The 17,366-nt window shown below is 36.6% G+C and overlaps 1 protein-coding gene across 5 annotated transcripts; it reads left to right on the top strand.

The window, feature by feature from the left end:
- The first annotated feature begins 1,874 nt into the window (after nt 1-1,874).
- LOC148914913 (protein kinase and PP2C-like domain-containing protein) lies at nt 1,875-9,369 on the top strand. Of its 5 annotated transcripts, none has more exons than XM_089043425.1 (9): nt 1,875-2,208; nt 2,373-2,490; nt 2,617-2,783; nt 3,429-3,496; nt 3,593-3,816; nt 5,274-5,325; nt 6,376-6,919; nt 7,052-7,121; nt 8,227-8,380. In XM_089043425.1, the coding sequence occupies exons 1-9, from the start codon at nt 2,094-2,096 to the stop codon at nt 8,363-8,365; spliced, it is 1,497 nt and encodes a 498-aa protein (XP_088899551.1). In that variant the 5' UTR covers nt 1,875-2,093; the 3' UTR covers nt 8,366-8,380. The 5 variants fall into 5 exon arrangements, with proteins under 5 accessions (XP_088899551.1, XP_088899553.1, XP_088899555.1 ...); XM_089043427.1 differs by lacking the exon at nt 8,227-8,380 and adding an exon at nt 8,719-9,369 and having other exon boundaries at nt 1,876-2,208; XM_089043429.1 differs by lacking the exon at nt 8,227-8,380 and adding an exon at nt 8,719-9,369 and having other exon boundaries at nt 1,876-2,208; nt 7,036-7,121.
- The last annotated feature ends 7,997 nt before the right edge of the window (nt 9,370-17,366 follow it).

Raw genomic sequence — 17,366 nt, 5'->3', positions numbered from 1 at the left:
TTGTTGCAACTTATTAATAAATCAACAAATTGGTTCAGTTTCTAATTTTATTTATTTTATAATTATTGGATGAATTATACCTATGATGATCAGAAGGCTGCGGAGAGGATTTAGATGTACTTGCATTGAAGCACAAAGACAGCACAGATTTCTTCAAGACAGGGTATTGACCCATTGTTCCACATCGACCAGTTGAAGGAAGGAGGAGAACGGAGCTGTGTCAAGAGCTGGTTTTGTGATTGTTTCCATAGAAGTGATTTTAGCAAAATCACTTGGTGACTCACCAACATGGAAGTGCTTTTGCGCATAAGTTCTTTAGATGCTATTTTATAGGGTTGGGCTACCTAAGATCGAAGGGTGATGCACTATCACAGTCGAAGAAAATTTTTAGAATCCCATGTCAAAAAACACTCAATCAATGCTTATAATGACTTACTACTTTGTTATCATCATAGAATGCTTATAAGAGATTTTTTTTTTCTCTTGTTTAAATCTGAATTTCTCTGTTTTGATGTTGATTATTTTTATTTGCTTATTGGCGACGACATGTCGTACATAAAAAATCCGTATATATGAATTATATTCCTACCAAAATGAGGAATTTGAGAATAATTACCTCTTAATTATACGGGTACGGCTAAACTAACCCTATTATAATTTTGAAGAATACTTTATTTTTTTGAATACAAAAGTTCGGGTGTGCTGAAAATTATTACAGCTCTTCCAATCCCAAAACCACAAACTCCTGAAGCCTTAACTCTCTCCTCATTTAATTGTGCACATGCTTTGCTTTTGGAAGGAAGCAATCCTCTTTGTGATGCCCGTTTTAAGTTCGCATAACTTAACTCCACCGACACAAAACGATATAATGGAAATTTTGAAACATAAATGATTGCAATTCATCGACTAATTAATTATATAGACAATTTAATGATTAATAAAGCAACTGTTAAGAAGAAACACTCCATTTCATATTGGAGAATTTGCTAGTGTGGATTTTGAAATCACTATTGGGGTGCCATAATGATGATTATCGTAAAGTCCCACATTGGAAAAAGACTCAATAATACAAATGCTTATAAAGGGTTACATAACATTAAGATATTGCCGAGTCTAGTAGCGTGGGCTTGTTCATTAAAGTGATTGATTATTTGAGCTAAGCCTTATTAGGTGAGGTATGATGGTCTTGAGCTGTTCACCTTGTGTGAAGTCGCATTAAGCACACCCCTACCCTCGGGTTAGTAGGTCCCCCGACCTTAATGGTTGGGTTGCAAACCAAAAAAATGGATATGATTGGGGTGTTGGGTTCCATGCCTAGACCCCACAGATCAAGAGCCACTATACCTTAGTGTGCTGCCTGGCTTGCACTCTCATCACACAATCACTTTTTGTCTCTTCCTTTCACATCGAAAAACCAAATTTCATAATTTAGTTTCATCCTATTTGAGTTTTTCTTTAATTATTACCATTGAAAACTAAATTATTTTTTAAAAATGAAAAAAAAGGTTTGGGTCATTTCCTCCTTGTGTTTGTATATGTTTCTTAATGCGGTCAATTCTGTTAAATCTTTCTTTTTTATAAAATTTCAAATTCAACCTAAAATATATATTTTTTAAAATAAAAAAATTTACCACCTCCAGTTTCCCGCTGAGACCTCAACCACATAGATGGGAGGTGCATTCAGAAAGTGTAAATAAAAAAAAGATTTTTTAGATTTTGTAAATATTTAATTAATTAAATAAATATATTTTCATTATTTAATCCACGTGCCAAAATATGGGTTAGTTCACATGATAACATCACATTTAAAGAAAAACATAATGGTGGGACTAACGAATGTATTAAAGTGATACGAAAATAAACTTTATGCATAGAACTCACTACTCAAACAAAACAAAATATCGCAGGTTGAATTTGTACTATTGAATTTCATACGATAGCAGAGCGAAAATTCCTAACAGCAGACCTCCCACAGAAAAAACACCCGTACACTCCCTTTTCGTAATTTAATTGCTGCTGCTTTCTTTCTTCTTCGCCACACCGACTTACAACGCCAGAGAGAGAGAGAGTGTGTGTGTGTGTGTTTTGGAGAGATGGGGCTTGAAATTGTGGAACCAAACGCGTGCATTAGAGGTTGCTGCAGCAGCAATTCCATTCCTCTCCATCTTCCACCTTCCTCTTACACTCTCCTCAAACCAATTGCCCGAGGTAACTCACACTCCTTTTCCTCTTTCCAGTCCAGGCTCTAGCTAAGGCTCTGTTTGGCTAATGCCTAATGCCTATCGCCACTTGCCTTTTATTTTCGATATTTCTAATTAATTGATTAATTGGTTATTTTCCGGTATGCTTTTTGGTGCTGATTGTGTGTGTAGGGGCTGAGAGTGTTGTATATGAAGCAATTTTGGATGGAAAGAAAGTGGCTGTGAAGAAACCCATCTTGTCTACTTCTGAGGATCTTGATAAGTTCCACAAGGAGTTGCAATTGCTATGGTATGTTTTGGGTTCATGTATAATTCACATTACATGTTTCAATGCTGTGAGGATATAGTTCTGTATATGTATGTATGCATATGAATCTATTTATGTGTATGATTCGAGTATATATGAACATTGAAGTAAGCTTGATCATCCGGGAATAGCAAAACTGGTTGCCGCACATGCCAAGCCACCCAATTACATGTATTTCTTCGAATTCTTTGAGCCTCCGAACTTATCTGAGAAATTACACATGGAAGAATGGAGTCCGAATATCAATCAGGTGCTTGCGGTTGCTGTCCAATTAGGTATGACTTAGTTGCTTCTGTGTTTTTCTCTGAGTGTTTTTATGAGTTCAGATCATCTTAGTATTTAGCCCTACCATTAACAGAGGAAATGTGTGAACTAATTTTGTAGGAAGGGCAAGTTATAATTGTGATTTTGATTTTATGATTTAATGGGCTCTGTCATTTTACCCTCTTTATTGAACCACCTGGGTATCAAGTATCACAATAAATACACACACACACACACACACACACACATACAGATTTATACATATAAACATACATACACATGTATATGTTAAGCCTCTGAGAGGTCTATGGTTTCTAGCCTCACCACAAAGGGTGTCTGAATATTTCTTAAAATAACTCTGGGTGTGCATGCATGTGTATGTGTGTGTCAGCAGGGGTTGAGCTAGGATTTTTAGTTTTGGGGCCATAGAAATTAAGAATGGAGGATAACCGCAAGATGGTCTATAGGATAAATTGATGATGGTTCAGCAAGATGTTGTACTGTAACATCATGTATAGATCGAACTTGTGTTATGTTGATGAGTTTGCTATAACAGCTTATTGCCGGAAACAGGCATTTTATTTTTACTACTATTTTCATTTCGAGGTTTCTAAAATTATTTAGTTGCATGAGTTTACATTGTTTTCCTTTTCCAGCAAAGGCTTTGCAATATCTGCATCACCTCGGGATTGTACATAGGGATGTGAAACCGTCAAATATTCTTGTAAATGCCTTCCTTTATCTTATTCTGTAGCAAACAGAAATCCTCTTTTGACTTGTTTTGGATGAATTTAACTTATATTATACCCTTACGATGCAGCTGGACGAAGATCTTTATCCACACTTAGCAGACTTTGGTTTGGCTGAGTACAAGAAAGATCTTAAAGGAGTTTCTATTGGGAATTGGAGGTCATCTGGAAAACCTACTGGTGGTTTCCACAAAAAAAACATGGTTGGCACTCTCATTTACATGGCACCTGAAATACTAAAGAAGGAAATACATACAGAAAAATCAGATGTCTACAGCTTTGGTATATCAATTAAGTAAGGATTTAAGATTTGATTATGCTAAAAACTAGCAAATTTTATTCTACTAGATCTATGCCTACAAGACAAATGTAACTGAAGTTGTGTTCTTTCAAGTGACGCTATTTGCTGTTTGTTATAGATTTTTGAATTGAGCCTTAGAACCTTTAAGACCTTTCAGGGAACCTAAATATTTTTAATGGACAAAGTTTCTATATGGTATTTGTACCTAACCTTAGCACCTTTAACTTGTGGGGAGATGCTAATCAGACTTTTGACGTTGCTGATAAAGTATGTTGATGCTAAAGATTGGATCAACATCGAAATAAGAAAAATAAGATCATGCAATCCTAGAACCAGGGTAGCTGTGGTATTAATTATTTTAAATCACTTTCAATACTATCCCAATTAAACCCAAGTCACTCTCTTACTGTGAATAAAATGAGTATAATTGAGACATCTCAATAGAGGTAAAATTGATATCATAATGTTGAATGGTCTTTGCTAGATTTTCTTCTTGAGGTGAAGAGCTGTCTATATATTGGAGAGGGAGAGTCCTTTTTGCAGAAGTAGGATTCCTTCAGAGAGTAATTTGGGGATGAATTTCTGTCTTTTTTTGTCCAATATTGGAGGGATTTACACTTCCTCGCAAATTGGTGCAAAGATATCTTTATTTCCAACATGTTCAGTGTAGAATAGAAAAACATTATTAGACACTGCCTTAGTTAAGATATCTGTTAGACTATGAGTTGATCTTCGGTTTTCATGAATGAGTGCAAATAATCTCTTATGTCAATTTTTCCTTTATAAAGTATCTCCACCTCAACATGCTTAGTATTTTCATTTTTAACCAGATTGTGTTCAATGTTAATCTGTTGTCGCAGAAGAGTTTCATTGGTTTCTCAAGAAAGATTCGCTCATCAAGCCCCTCTGCTGTCACAGATTCTTGAGCTATGGCTCTAAATTCTGTCTCTGCACTGACCAATTCTTGCTACGCTATGTAACCATATTTCCTCCTACGAAATTACAATTTCCAGAACTCGACCTTTTGTCTATAATAGAACCTGTTTGCGTGTGTATCTCGTTCAACATCTAGGTGCCAATAGTTGGTAGAAAGTAATAACCATTTACCTGGAGCATACTTAGGATCCGATATACAACTCCACCTATGAGTCTCACTAGGTGCATGCATGTCTGGACGTGTGCGAAAAAAATACATAGACTTCGTTTGAATAATTATGGTAAATATATATAAATTCACAATCAAGGATCATTCTTGCAAGATACTATAATATAGTACTGCAAAATTAGAATTATAGATGTAGTTGAATCATAGTGAATAGTAACATTGTGATAAATGCTATTTATACTGGTAATTCATTATTGATGCTACTGTTGTATAGAAAAATATGCAGTTTACAGTTTTTGTGCTCTTTTTCCCATGAATTTGTGATTTGACGATGATCCTCTTGCAGTGAGCTTCTTACTGGTGTTGTTCCATATACTGATCTTCGTGCGGAAGCCCAGGTTAGCCTTTCTCAATTGTATTTGGCTTACTTGTGTTATGATTTACGATGCTGATATATTGTTTGATTGATGTGTCATATGATTCTTGTTGCTAATACACATGTTTGCATTTTTACGTATAAAAAGAGGGAATTGTATTGAAAATTCCGGTTTATTTTTTGGCTTTCAGTATGGTTAAATGCAGAAATAATAATATTGTAGAAATCAAATATTGGTTAGAAATAGCTTTCATCCAGATTCAGAAAGGTTAAAATATTTTTCTTGTCGACGAGGCACCGCAAGGCGCATTATATGTTCCAGTTGCAAATGTGGCACATTATTCGTGGATGAAAAGTTTCAATCTAGAATTTAGTAGAATTTAAAGGAATTTGGTGGAGGTAGAAACTCTAGGTGTATTGAGTTAAGATTTTTACAAACGACATTTGAGCATAATAACTGTTAATGATTTGTACTAGTATTTGGAATTTAAATTACTGGATAGTTGAAATTCCATTTAATCATAGTGAGAAGCATTTAAGGACTTCTATTTTCTATTATTTTATTAATGAACTAGTTCAAGGATCGGATACTGAAAACATGCAGTACTTCTGTAGAAAAAAATGTTAATAACAGACCTATGTCTAATTAGCTATTTAGTTATTTAAATACCTTTAAGCCATTTGGTCCTGGTGCCTTTATGTTCTATATATTGACTTCAACACGGAAGAGTATTGCTAACTGCCCAACAATCCATTACTGTGCCTGAAAATTTCTTCCTATCCATTGGTCAAGCCTTTGCTTCTATCCTATGACATATTTTTGTTTGACAGTCGTCCTTTATATTTAGTAAAATTCCTTATCATCTATCGATGGATTCATGTATATGTTCTGACAATACTATTTTCTTGGGTTTCAGAGTGGCATCTTTTGATGGAATTGTGTTTGTTATACAACATAAATTTTGAAGCTTAATATGAATAGGTCTTTTATTTTATGGATTTGACTCTTCAAATTTATCACTGTTTAAGATCATGGTAGCTGACTGATGCGTAATATTTGTGTTGCTGGCAGGCACACACTGTACTGGAGATGAACTACACTGAGCAGCAACTAACAGCAGCTGTGGTGTCTGATGGATTGCGACCTGTTCTTGCTGGTCCTGAATCTGGTGCACCATCTACTTTGTTGTCACTGATAGAGAGGTGTTGGGATGCAAATTCTCAAAACAGACCTTCTTTTGATGACATAGTTGCAGAACTTGGTACAATTTTGGAACAGGGAGAAAATATGAAAGAATCAGATATTGTGTTTCCCAAATCTTCTAATTCTCTTGGTGATCAGCCGGTTTATGTTGCTAGCAGCCTTCAAGCTTACCAAGAGGGTATTAACTGGTTTTCTCAGGGAGAAGATTTCATCACAAGAGCTTGTCTACCTAAACCTGGTACAGCAATCTGGCTTGCATCAAATGATCCCTTGGCATATAATCCAATACTTTCTTGGGGATCCTTTGCTACATGTGGGAGACGGGAGACCATGGAGGACACTCATTTCCTTTTGCCCCAAATGTTTCATCAAGGGGACATACATGCTTTTGGTATCTTTGATGGTCATAGAGGTGATTTTCGGTGATATATCTAATTCTAATTGTGTATTTAGGATTTTTACTGGTGTCACGGTTGATTCAGTCCTACTAATTCTTAACGCATCCAAATTCCAATGTTATGCTACAAGGATTTACCAAATGCAGGTGCAGCAGCTGCCGAATTTTCAGCTCGAGCGTTTCCAGGATTCTTGCAAGCTTTAAGTTCAACTAGCAGGTTTCTTCCGTTTCCATTTCGTTTTCAACATTATGCATATATGTGTGTGGTACCTGTCAGATGGTACGGGCTTCAAATCCGTCTCTGGTACCTGTCAAACCATAAAATTCTTGTTAGAAATATAATTAGTTAGATTGTCTACAACTTCGCTTCTTTATTTCTCTCAATGGCTACATTTGAAGAGAAAAGGAATAACTGGTTGTATATCTTACTAAACTCCCTATAATTCCTGCAAGAATTGTGCATAAATCAGATATTGCATAATTTTCAGTTTAGTTTCAACAGTGTGAAACAAAGTGAAGGGTCCTTCCTCTTTCCTTCTTCCAACTGGATGTCCATCTTACTAGTTGCCCTTTTTCTTCTCTTCATCAATACACCAATAAGACGAGTGGCCTACTCTAAAGAAATGGTGAACAAATAAAAAAACTCACCGTACGATCAGCAAGTTGAGTATTGCATTGGGTATCAGTCATTTCCTCTGTTCCTTCATCTAAAGTACTGCATTCAGTACTCTTGTCATCAGTTGTGAATGTGGTATTTTGTGCTTTACACTCATCAACAGTAGCACTTCTTGCAGAAGTCTGAGAGCCATTTCTTGATAGCCTCTCATTCTCACCTCCATAGTTCAATGAAGGAAGTTTCTGTTTGGACACCCTCAGGCCTTCCTGTAAAACTTTTCTCAAAATCAATTGGAGGAGGTGTGCTCTCATTCTTCTCTACCCTAAAATAAAAGAATTGAACTTAAGACAGTGAAGAGTCTTGTACTTGTAGGGAAACTAAGACGACCACAAATTTAGTTAATGAGGGCCTAAAATCATGTTTAAGCTTTGTGCTAAAAAAACACATTCTTCTACTCCTAATGTTAATCTTCTTTCTTTTCTGTTCCCTTCATCTAAAAACTATTAGCTGCCGCATCATCCTCCTAAAAAAAGTGAGATGAGGCATGGTGGTAGCTCAATCACACAATCACTCTCTCCAGCTCCTCCCATCTTGAACCTCTTATTCTTATACAAAAGTACTTGTTTTTCTTCCATCAATTGCAACATCTTCACCAATTTTGATCCTTTTATTCTTATAAAAGTTCTTTTTGTTTTTGTTTTTTTAGTTCTTGCGTTCGGAGTTATCTACAAGAACCATCGTTCTTAGATCCATTTAAATTGCTTTTCATATGCACGCCAGGAAAGACATTTGAACAAATTTGTGGATGCACAGTTGCAGTATATTGCATTCGGACTGTTAAATAATGGGAGTCCCCTTTGTTTCACTTCACTTGGTATAACTAAATTTTCTTAGATGTGCATACCTTTGTAAATCTCATAAACTGAAGAACATGAGACACAAATTCAATACAGTTTCATTCGGCATAGCCTATAACAATAACTAATACTTTCTTTAAATTAAAATAATATATATAAAAACTGTAAAAAAAAAAAACTAAAAAAAACTAAAAAGGAAACTGGTACTTATGGCTGATTGTCATAGAACTTGTCAATGATCAAATGCAATTCATATATAACAGATGAAAAATTAATTACTTTCCCAATCAGGGATTTTGTTCATATTATATGGTCAAAACTCAACTTATCCTGTTATGCAGAACAATATTTTCAGCACCTAAACTAAGTTCGCATTGGAAAATGAGAAGAACAAAACCCGAATCCCCAAGATCAAGGAAGCATTTTCTCTAGCCGCAGCTGCTCAATTTTGATCTGGGTACATACAGTATGAGAAACTCCATAAACTACATCCTTTTCGTTGATTGCTTAGAGGGGTTTTGGATACTTCATCCTGATAGGGCCTCAACTCAAGCTTTGCCTTGACGGATATTAGACAGTGCTGACATCCACACGGCTTCTATGAAGCTGGAAGGCAGGAGTGATCCAATTCCCGCAACTGCATTGGCTGCCTGACCAATTGAAGTAACCCAAGCGAGCTTCACAATGTGCACATGACAACTTGCCCTCCAGTGCTCCATCTTCAACTGCGAAATGAGAAAACATATGAAAGATTAAATTATGTCGTGTTTCTATGACAAATCACATTGAACAAAAGATGCCTCCACATGAAATTACTTCTACTTCATTCAAGTTAAGGTATAAGGAAACCAAAATCGGCTGAAGAAAAATAAAGAAAGGAAAAGACCAAGAAAAGCCCTATAGGTTCAGAAATAGGAATGTGAAAAGGATGTGGATTCTGTCTGAGTATATTCGATACTTTTTTCAATGTTTCAAATTCCATCATTTGTCAACACACTGGATTAATTGGTCAACAAGAAAAATCAATTCGCAGCTGACATGTAATCTCAAGTGACAATTTGATCATATAATAACCCAGTTAAACAACTGTAGAGCATTTATAAATATGAAATATGTTGAAATAGCAGACTATTATCTACTTTAGATTTGGATTTTAGAATAGGGAGCTCAGGAGTAGAGAAGAAATGAAGAACACAGAGAGATTTCAAATGAGCAGATGAAAAATGATAGGAAAAATGTGAGTCTGTAATCTCACTTTTCAATTCCACACTCAAACACGCACACTACATGCTTGATATAGAAACCGTTAGGAATAAGAATATTCCTCTCTTACATCAGCTCAATCTAACCATTCAAACCTCTACCCTATGAGATAAGAGACACATGGCAAATACAAACACTCATACCTCAGCTTAAGATCCTAGCCATCCATTGAACTATGATTCAATGGTTCACATTTAAACACTCAGCTAGCATACTTACAGAACCTAAACAGAACATTTCAGCTAATTACACTTATATTTCAACACTCCCTTCTAAGTGTTTAGCTGAAATAACACCAAGCTTCTTCCTCAAATACTCAAACCGATCTCTGGCTAGAGCTTTGGTAAAAATATCAGCAGTCTGTTCTTCTGTCTTGCAATACAGTAAATCAATTTCTCCATTTTGCAAGGCATCTCGGATAAAATGAAATCTCCTATTGATATGCCTTGTCTTGTGATGGTGCACAAGATTCTTTGCTATAGCAATAGCTGAGGTATTAGCACAGAGAATTGATGTTGAGCTGATCTTTCTTCACCAAAATCTGAGAGAACAAACCTCAACCACATTGCTTGTGCAGTTGCTTCAGCTGCACTCACATATTCAGCTTCTGCAGTGGAGAGAGCCACACTGCTTTGCTTAACTGATGCCCAAGAAAAGACACCAGAACCAAGGTGAAATGCATATCCAGAGGTGCTCTTCATATCCTCCTCACTCCCTGACCAATCACTATCACAATAGCCAATTAGCACTGCTTCCTCTCCTCTTTCATAGACTGCCATAATCCAGTGTACCTTGAATGTACCTAAGAACTCTCTTAGCAGTTCCCATGTGTTTTCTGGTAGGACCATGCATAAATCTAGCTAATAGACTGGCTGCAAACATAATATCAGGCCTTGTTGCAGTCAGATACAACAAGCTTCCCACTACCTGCCTGTATAAACTCTCATCTGCCTGTTCACTACCATCCTGCTTAGACAACTTCTCATTCACTGCAAGAGGAGTAGCACATGCCTTGCAATCCTTGAGACCAAACCTATCCAAAAGAGTCTTTGCATATTTCTTCTGATGCAAGAAAATATAGGCTTCAGTCTGTATCACTCCTAACCCCAGAAAATGATGTAACAGGCCAAGATCTGTCATCTCATATTGTTTCATCATTTCAGTCTTGAAATCCAATAGTAGCTCCTTAGAACTTCCAGTATAGATGATGTCATCCACATAAAGTGAAACTATAAGAATTCCACTATTTGCAGACTTCACATACAGAGTTGCCTCACTAAGACTTCTCTTGAAACCAGACTTCTCAAAATAAGAGTTAATTTCTTCATACCAAGCTCTTTGGGCTTGTTTAAGACCATACAAAGCTTTCTTCAATCTGTAAACTCCATCCTCTCTGTTCTTAACCACAAAACCAGGTGGTTGATCAACATAAACTTCTTCATGTAACACTCCATTCAGAAAAGCCGATTTAACATCCAACTGAAACAGTTTCCACCCTTTCTGTGCAGCCAAAGCTACCAAAATCCGAATCTGTGTCAAGCCTTGCCACTGGTGCAAACGTCTCATTGAAGTCTATCCCAGGCTTTTGAGAGTAGCCCTTTGCCACCAGCCTTGCTTTATTCTTCTGAATAGAACCATCCAAGTTTAACTTGGTTTTATACACCCATTCAACCCCAATAACTGGTTTATCCGATGGTCTATCAACCAAATCCCAAGTGTCATTCTTCTCTATCATATGAATCTCATTTTCCATTGCTTTCTGCCATGAATCATCCTTGATAGCTTCTTCAAATGACTCAGGGTCAATTATACACACATTACATCTTTCATAAACTTCAGCTATACTTTTAAATTTTCTAGGAGTGTGATCAAACTCCTGAGGACCTGTGACAGCTTCAGTGTGTTCTGCTTCATTTTCTTCAGCCATTTCTGTTTGAACTCCATATGCCTCATCAATCTCTTTTCCATTCTCAGCAACAACATCAGTGAGTGGAATTGAAATGCTGGATTCTTTTTGTGCATTCCAGTCCCAACTACTTTCCTCATTAAAAATAACATCTCTAGAAATGATCACTTTGCCCGATTCAAGATTGTATAACCTGTAACCTTTTTCACAGCTGCCATAACCAAGAAACACACACCTTGTGCTAGTTTGATCAAACTTCTGTCTCTGCTGCTCTGGAATCTGAGCATAACACAAGGAACCAAACACTCTTAGATGCTTGATCCCTAGTTTTCTTCCACTATAAGCTTCAAAGGGTGTTTTCTTCTCTAAAGCTTTAGTAGGACATCTATTCAATACATATACAGCAGTGTTAACTGCTTCAGCCCAAAATTCCAAAGGCATTTTCTTCTCAAACATCATACATTTTGCCATTTCAACAATTGATCTATTCTTCCTTTCAGCTACACCATTCTACTGTGGAGAATGAGCAACTGTCAGCTGCCTTTCCATTCCCATGTCATCACAAAACTTGCTGAATTCTGTAGAAGTATACTTTCTATCACTTCTTAATTTTTTCAGTTTATAGCCACTTTGCAATTCAACCATAGCTTTAAACTTTTTAAACACATTAAATACTTCAGACTTGTATCTCAGAAAATATATCCAACACATTCGAGTTCTATCATCTATGAATGTGAGAAAATACCTATTTCCTGACTTTGTAGCAGTTTGCATTGGTCCACACACATCTGTGTGTACCAACTCAAGTGGAAATGCAGCTATGCTTGTAGCTTCTTTTGGAAAAGACTCCCTGCAATGCTTTCCAAAAGTGCACCCTTCACACACATGACTTGTGGTTTTAATCTCTGGCAGTCCTAGCACCATTCCTTCATTCTGCAGTAATTTCAAACTGTTGAAGTTTAGATGTCCCATTCTCCTATACCAAGTCAGAGTTGATTGACATACACTTGCTTTTAATGCTACTTGTAACTCTGTGTGCAGATTTAAAGGAAAACTTCTATTCCCTTTCATCTGAACTCTAGCCACCAAATTAGACAGTGAGCCATCATCATAGACATCAGCTTTGCTATCTCCAAAGATGAGAAAATATCCATGCTCCATCATCTGTCCAACACTAAGCAAATTCTCCTTAAGACCAGATACAAGCATTACTTCCTTGATATATCTTTTTCCCATCTTTGTATCAACTACCAAGCTTCCTTTTCCCAAGAAATCAACTAACTGTCCTGTTCCCATTGCAACTTTTGCAGTTATACTTCTATCAATATCAATCAGAACATCTTCCCTGCCAGTCATGTGGTTACTACAACCACTGTCCAAGTACCACACATCTTCCATAGGCCTTTTATCAGCTGCATTGTTGACAAAAAACATAGTTGGTGCAGTAGAAGCTTGAGTTGCATAGTTAACATGCTGCACAGATTTCTTGCTATAACAATCCTTTGCAATGTGACCAAGCTTATCACAATTATAGCACTTTGGTTTGCCCTTGAAACGACATTCTCCAAAATGCAGCTTACCACAATGCTTGCAATGATTTTTAGCTCCATCAATGGGTTTGTTATCCCATTTTCTTCCTTTATCTTTCCAATTCTTATGATCTTTTGCACTTTGCTTTCCTGTAGTTTTATCAGTTTTAGAATTCACACTGAGACTAGCAAATGCTTTCTCAGTTTTAGGCTCAGTGTGTCTCTCCAATCTCTGTGCAAAACCTTTTAATGAGGCAACAACCTCTTGAACTTCAATTGTATCTATATCCCTCGAGTGCTCAATCACAGAACATATCGGATCATACATTGCAGGCAAACTAATCAACAATTTTTGCACTACTCGTCCCTTAGATAATTCCTCACCATAACTTCTCATTTGGTTTATAAGATCAAATAGTTTTGCAAGGTAAGCAGACAAAGATTCATCATCTCTCATCCTAGTATATTCAAAATCTCTTCGTAAACTTTGTAATTTTACACCTCTCACCTGTTTATCTCCATGAAATTCTCGCATCAAGAGATTCCAGGCTCCCTTCGAGGTTTCTTCATGAGCAATCCTAGGAAAAATTTCCTCAGAAACTGCTCCTTGGATCAGACCCAGAGCCTTAGCATCTTTCATAAGTGCCTCTGTGAAAGATATCTTCACAGCATCACTTGAGTCCTCCTTGTCTTTCTTCTTCTCATCAGATCCAGCAGCTCCCTTTGAATCTGAGATCTCTACCCCTTTCTTAACGAATTCCCAAAGCCCATGAGACTTGAAGATGGTTTTCATCCGTATGCTCCAGAACTCATAGTTCTCACCATTGAAGATCGGAGCTCTCAGCTCACCACCTCCAGATCCAGCCATATTAGACTCGACCACAGAGGAATCGCAGCTTCCAAAATCGATTCGAGCTCAGGACCAGCTCAATCGTACTTCACAGATTCCACACCCAGTTTAGACGAAGGAACCTGGCTCTGAGGCCATGTTGAAATAGCAGACTATTATCTACTTTAGATTTGGATTTTAGAATAGGGAGCTCAGGAGTAGAGAAGAAATGAAGAACACAGAGAGATTTCAAATGAGCAGATGAAAAATGATAGGAAAAATGTGAGTCTGTAATCTCACTTTTCAATTCCACACTCAAACACGCACACTACATGCTTGATATAGAAACCGTTAGGAATAAGAATATTCCTCTCTTACATCAGCTCAATCTAACCATTCAAACCTCTACCCTATGAGATAAGAGACACATGGCAAATACAAACACTCATACCTCAGCTTAAGATCCTAGCCATCCATTGAACTATGATTCAATGGTTCACATTTAAACACTCAGCTAGCATACTTACAGAATAACAATCAAATCAAAGAACCCAAGGAAACTTTTTTTGACAAGGGAGCACTTTCGAATGATTAACTATTACTGCAATGGAAAAGGTAAGCCATACAGTTATAAATATGGCACATTACTGCTGTCATCCACCTTAGGGCTCAACAAAAATGGATGAACATTCAGAACCCTCGGACAAGTTGCTACTTTTTCGCTTTCGCCACTCAAAAGATTTCCCACCCATGCCTAGAATGTGATCCACAACATTGAACTGCAATGCAACAATTCTTCGGCATTTCTTGCAGCGGAATGCTGGTGTACCAGTTTTTCCTCCATTTTGAGCTGTTTTTACTCCAGAGGCAGCTTCACTAGGCAACCCAGGATCTGCCCCAAATTTAGAATTGTCTATTTTATCCCCATGACGATAAGATTCACCTGAAAGTATGGATAAAATATTTCTATTATAGCAGGGAAAACAGAAATTCACATTTGCCACTCAATTTGAAACCTCCAGTGAAAATAAGTAGGCATAACTTATAATGTCTCCTATTCTGGGACGAACAACTTTTCACATAGTAATAAACATCAAGAACATTTGCCATGCAGTTGCAACACCCTTCACAGTTGTCTGCACTGGCGGATCCAGGAATTTTTTAGAAGAGGTGCAATTTTGAAAAGCTAAAAACTTTTTCTGGATTGAACATCTAAGGATTTTTACCTAGATTGACCTTAGGTTCCTTCATGCATTCATATCATACATGAAAAATTGTTATATATAAAAATATTGACTAAGTATGAAAAATGGTTTTTCGGAATAATCATTTTCTCAAGATAATTTTTGGCGGCTTTTATTCCTTACATATCAAATAAGAAAACTTGATTTTATGGGATTTTATTATGAAGTATATATTGACTTAATGAGCTATCATTTTTAGCCTAAATCGTATTTTGCACTAAAACCGATTTTTCAAATTTTGATTTGGGGGGAATTTGATTTTCTAGTATTTTTATTTGAATCCAAATGGGGGGTACTTCCTTATTTACATTGTAAACTTAAGTAAATGGAATAATATAAAAATAAATGAAAGTAAAAGGACAAAGACATTTACTTAAATGATGGAAATAAGGTAATCTGTACACCACCACCAGCTAAGCAAAGGGGCAATTTCAAACACCTACAATGGTTTTTCAATGGAGGTGCAGGCTGCACCTCCTTGCTCCTTAACAGATCCGCCGGTGGTTGTCTGGTAAGCATTTCTTTTTCTTTTTCTTTTTCTCTTCTGCTAAAATGTTATGTAAGGTAGAGGAGAATGACAAACAATTTAAAAAACAGATTGGGAGGTACAGTTCATGGATACCGTAGCAGCATTGTAGCAATTTTTTTGTGCTAGTTTCCCCAAGCTAATTTGACAAGTGAGATTATTTTTATTCTGAGGGCTACAATTTAACTCTATAGGGTTTTCTCGAGATTCTGTCATGTATAAATGGAGTGAACTAAATTGAGACAATCTTGTTTTTGGAATTCTAAACCTTTGGCATTTTTGAGTTCCTTTCAGAATGTTGGAAGCTTCGCTTAGGGATTTCTCATAATCCAGCAGTGTCTTCATGCTCAATCCAAACCCTCTCGCTTCTCAAAATAACATTCTTTGAGGCAATAACCCACCAAAAGCTGAACCAACCATCTCACATCCTACTTCAATGATATACAACCAATTTGGTAACCAATAGCTCCTTAATACCTTCCTATCAATGAATTTTACATGTAATCCTAGGCACACCAACTCATATACAAACTGATGTGTTAGTACTTCATTTGTTTAAATTTGAGCCTCATTTATTTACAAACAGCAAGCGACTACCATATTAGGCCATCTCCAGCCATAGGGCTAAATGTAGTCCAGGGCTAAAAATTTAGCCCCCCAAAATATTAATTTTTTAAAGAATAGTGTAGGGCTAAATTTTTCCATCTCCAGCCATGCATGGCTATATTTTAGGAAAGCAATGATTTGTTCACACCTTCTTGTGATAAATGCTCTGTTCTCATCAGATATGCTGTAATGATAGATGCACTGCAACAAACAAATGCAAACAAGGGTGTAAACACTTTAAACTTGACAATTCAGAAAACTGAAAAAGCTATCAGAATGTAAGCCTGTTCCGAATAATTTCGACATTATTAGTAGACTCTTGTTATTCTAAAAACTAAAAATCATGAACTGAGAAAGCAATATGTACCTTCTGGAAACACCAGCAAAGCAATGCACCAAAACAGAACCCTTTTCCTACCCTTATCAATAAAATCCACACACGCATCCAAATAATCCAATAAATTCTCATCGTCCATATATCTTAGCGAACCCCCATCCTCTCCAGCTTCAAATCCTTGCCAAGACGTTCCAACGAGTACGAAATCTTATCGGAAAGCAAATAAGTTTTCGACCCATCCTGTGAAGTTGACCCACCAATGCACTCCAAAGATAGACCTTCTTGATTTCCTTTGTGGGAATTGCACAGAGAATATGTGTGATCTTTTGCTGCCATTTCGGATAACCTCTGCCGCATCGCCCGATGTTGCCGAGGAATAGATTCTCACGAACAAGATACGGCATGATCACTGAAAAATATTTGAATTTTTCCTAAACCCAAGATTATCAAAGCAATTTACAGAGATTACAAGAGTGCTCTATAAGTCAGTCTTGCTTGACAAGAAATCCTATTTATACCGCGAATAAAAAAGTATTTACAGCGTCAATAAAAAAGGAAACAAGATAATAAAACACCAAGAAATCCTTGTTCTTTACCTTTATTTAGTTGAGAGGGGGGGGGGGGAGGGGAGATTCAATATTATTCCCAATATAGGGGCCAAATTATATAAAAAAAATTTACAACATAACAAAGAGACTTTTAACTTCTTATAAATTACAAAAATACCCTCGATTTCTTAAAACAAAACT

The sequence above is a fragment of the Prunus mume genome, linkage group LG8 (assembly GCF_029339155.1).
Source record: "Prunus mume cultivar Tortuosa linkage group LG8, ASM2933915v1, whole genome shotgun sequence".
Lineage (NCBI taxonomy): Eukaryota > Viridiplantae > Streptophyta > Magnoliopsida > Rosales > Rosaceae > Prunus > Prunus mume.
Note: the sequence above shows the minus strand (reverse complement) of the source record. Positions and strands in the feature narration are given on the sequence as shown.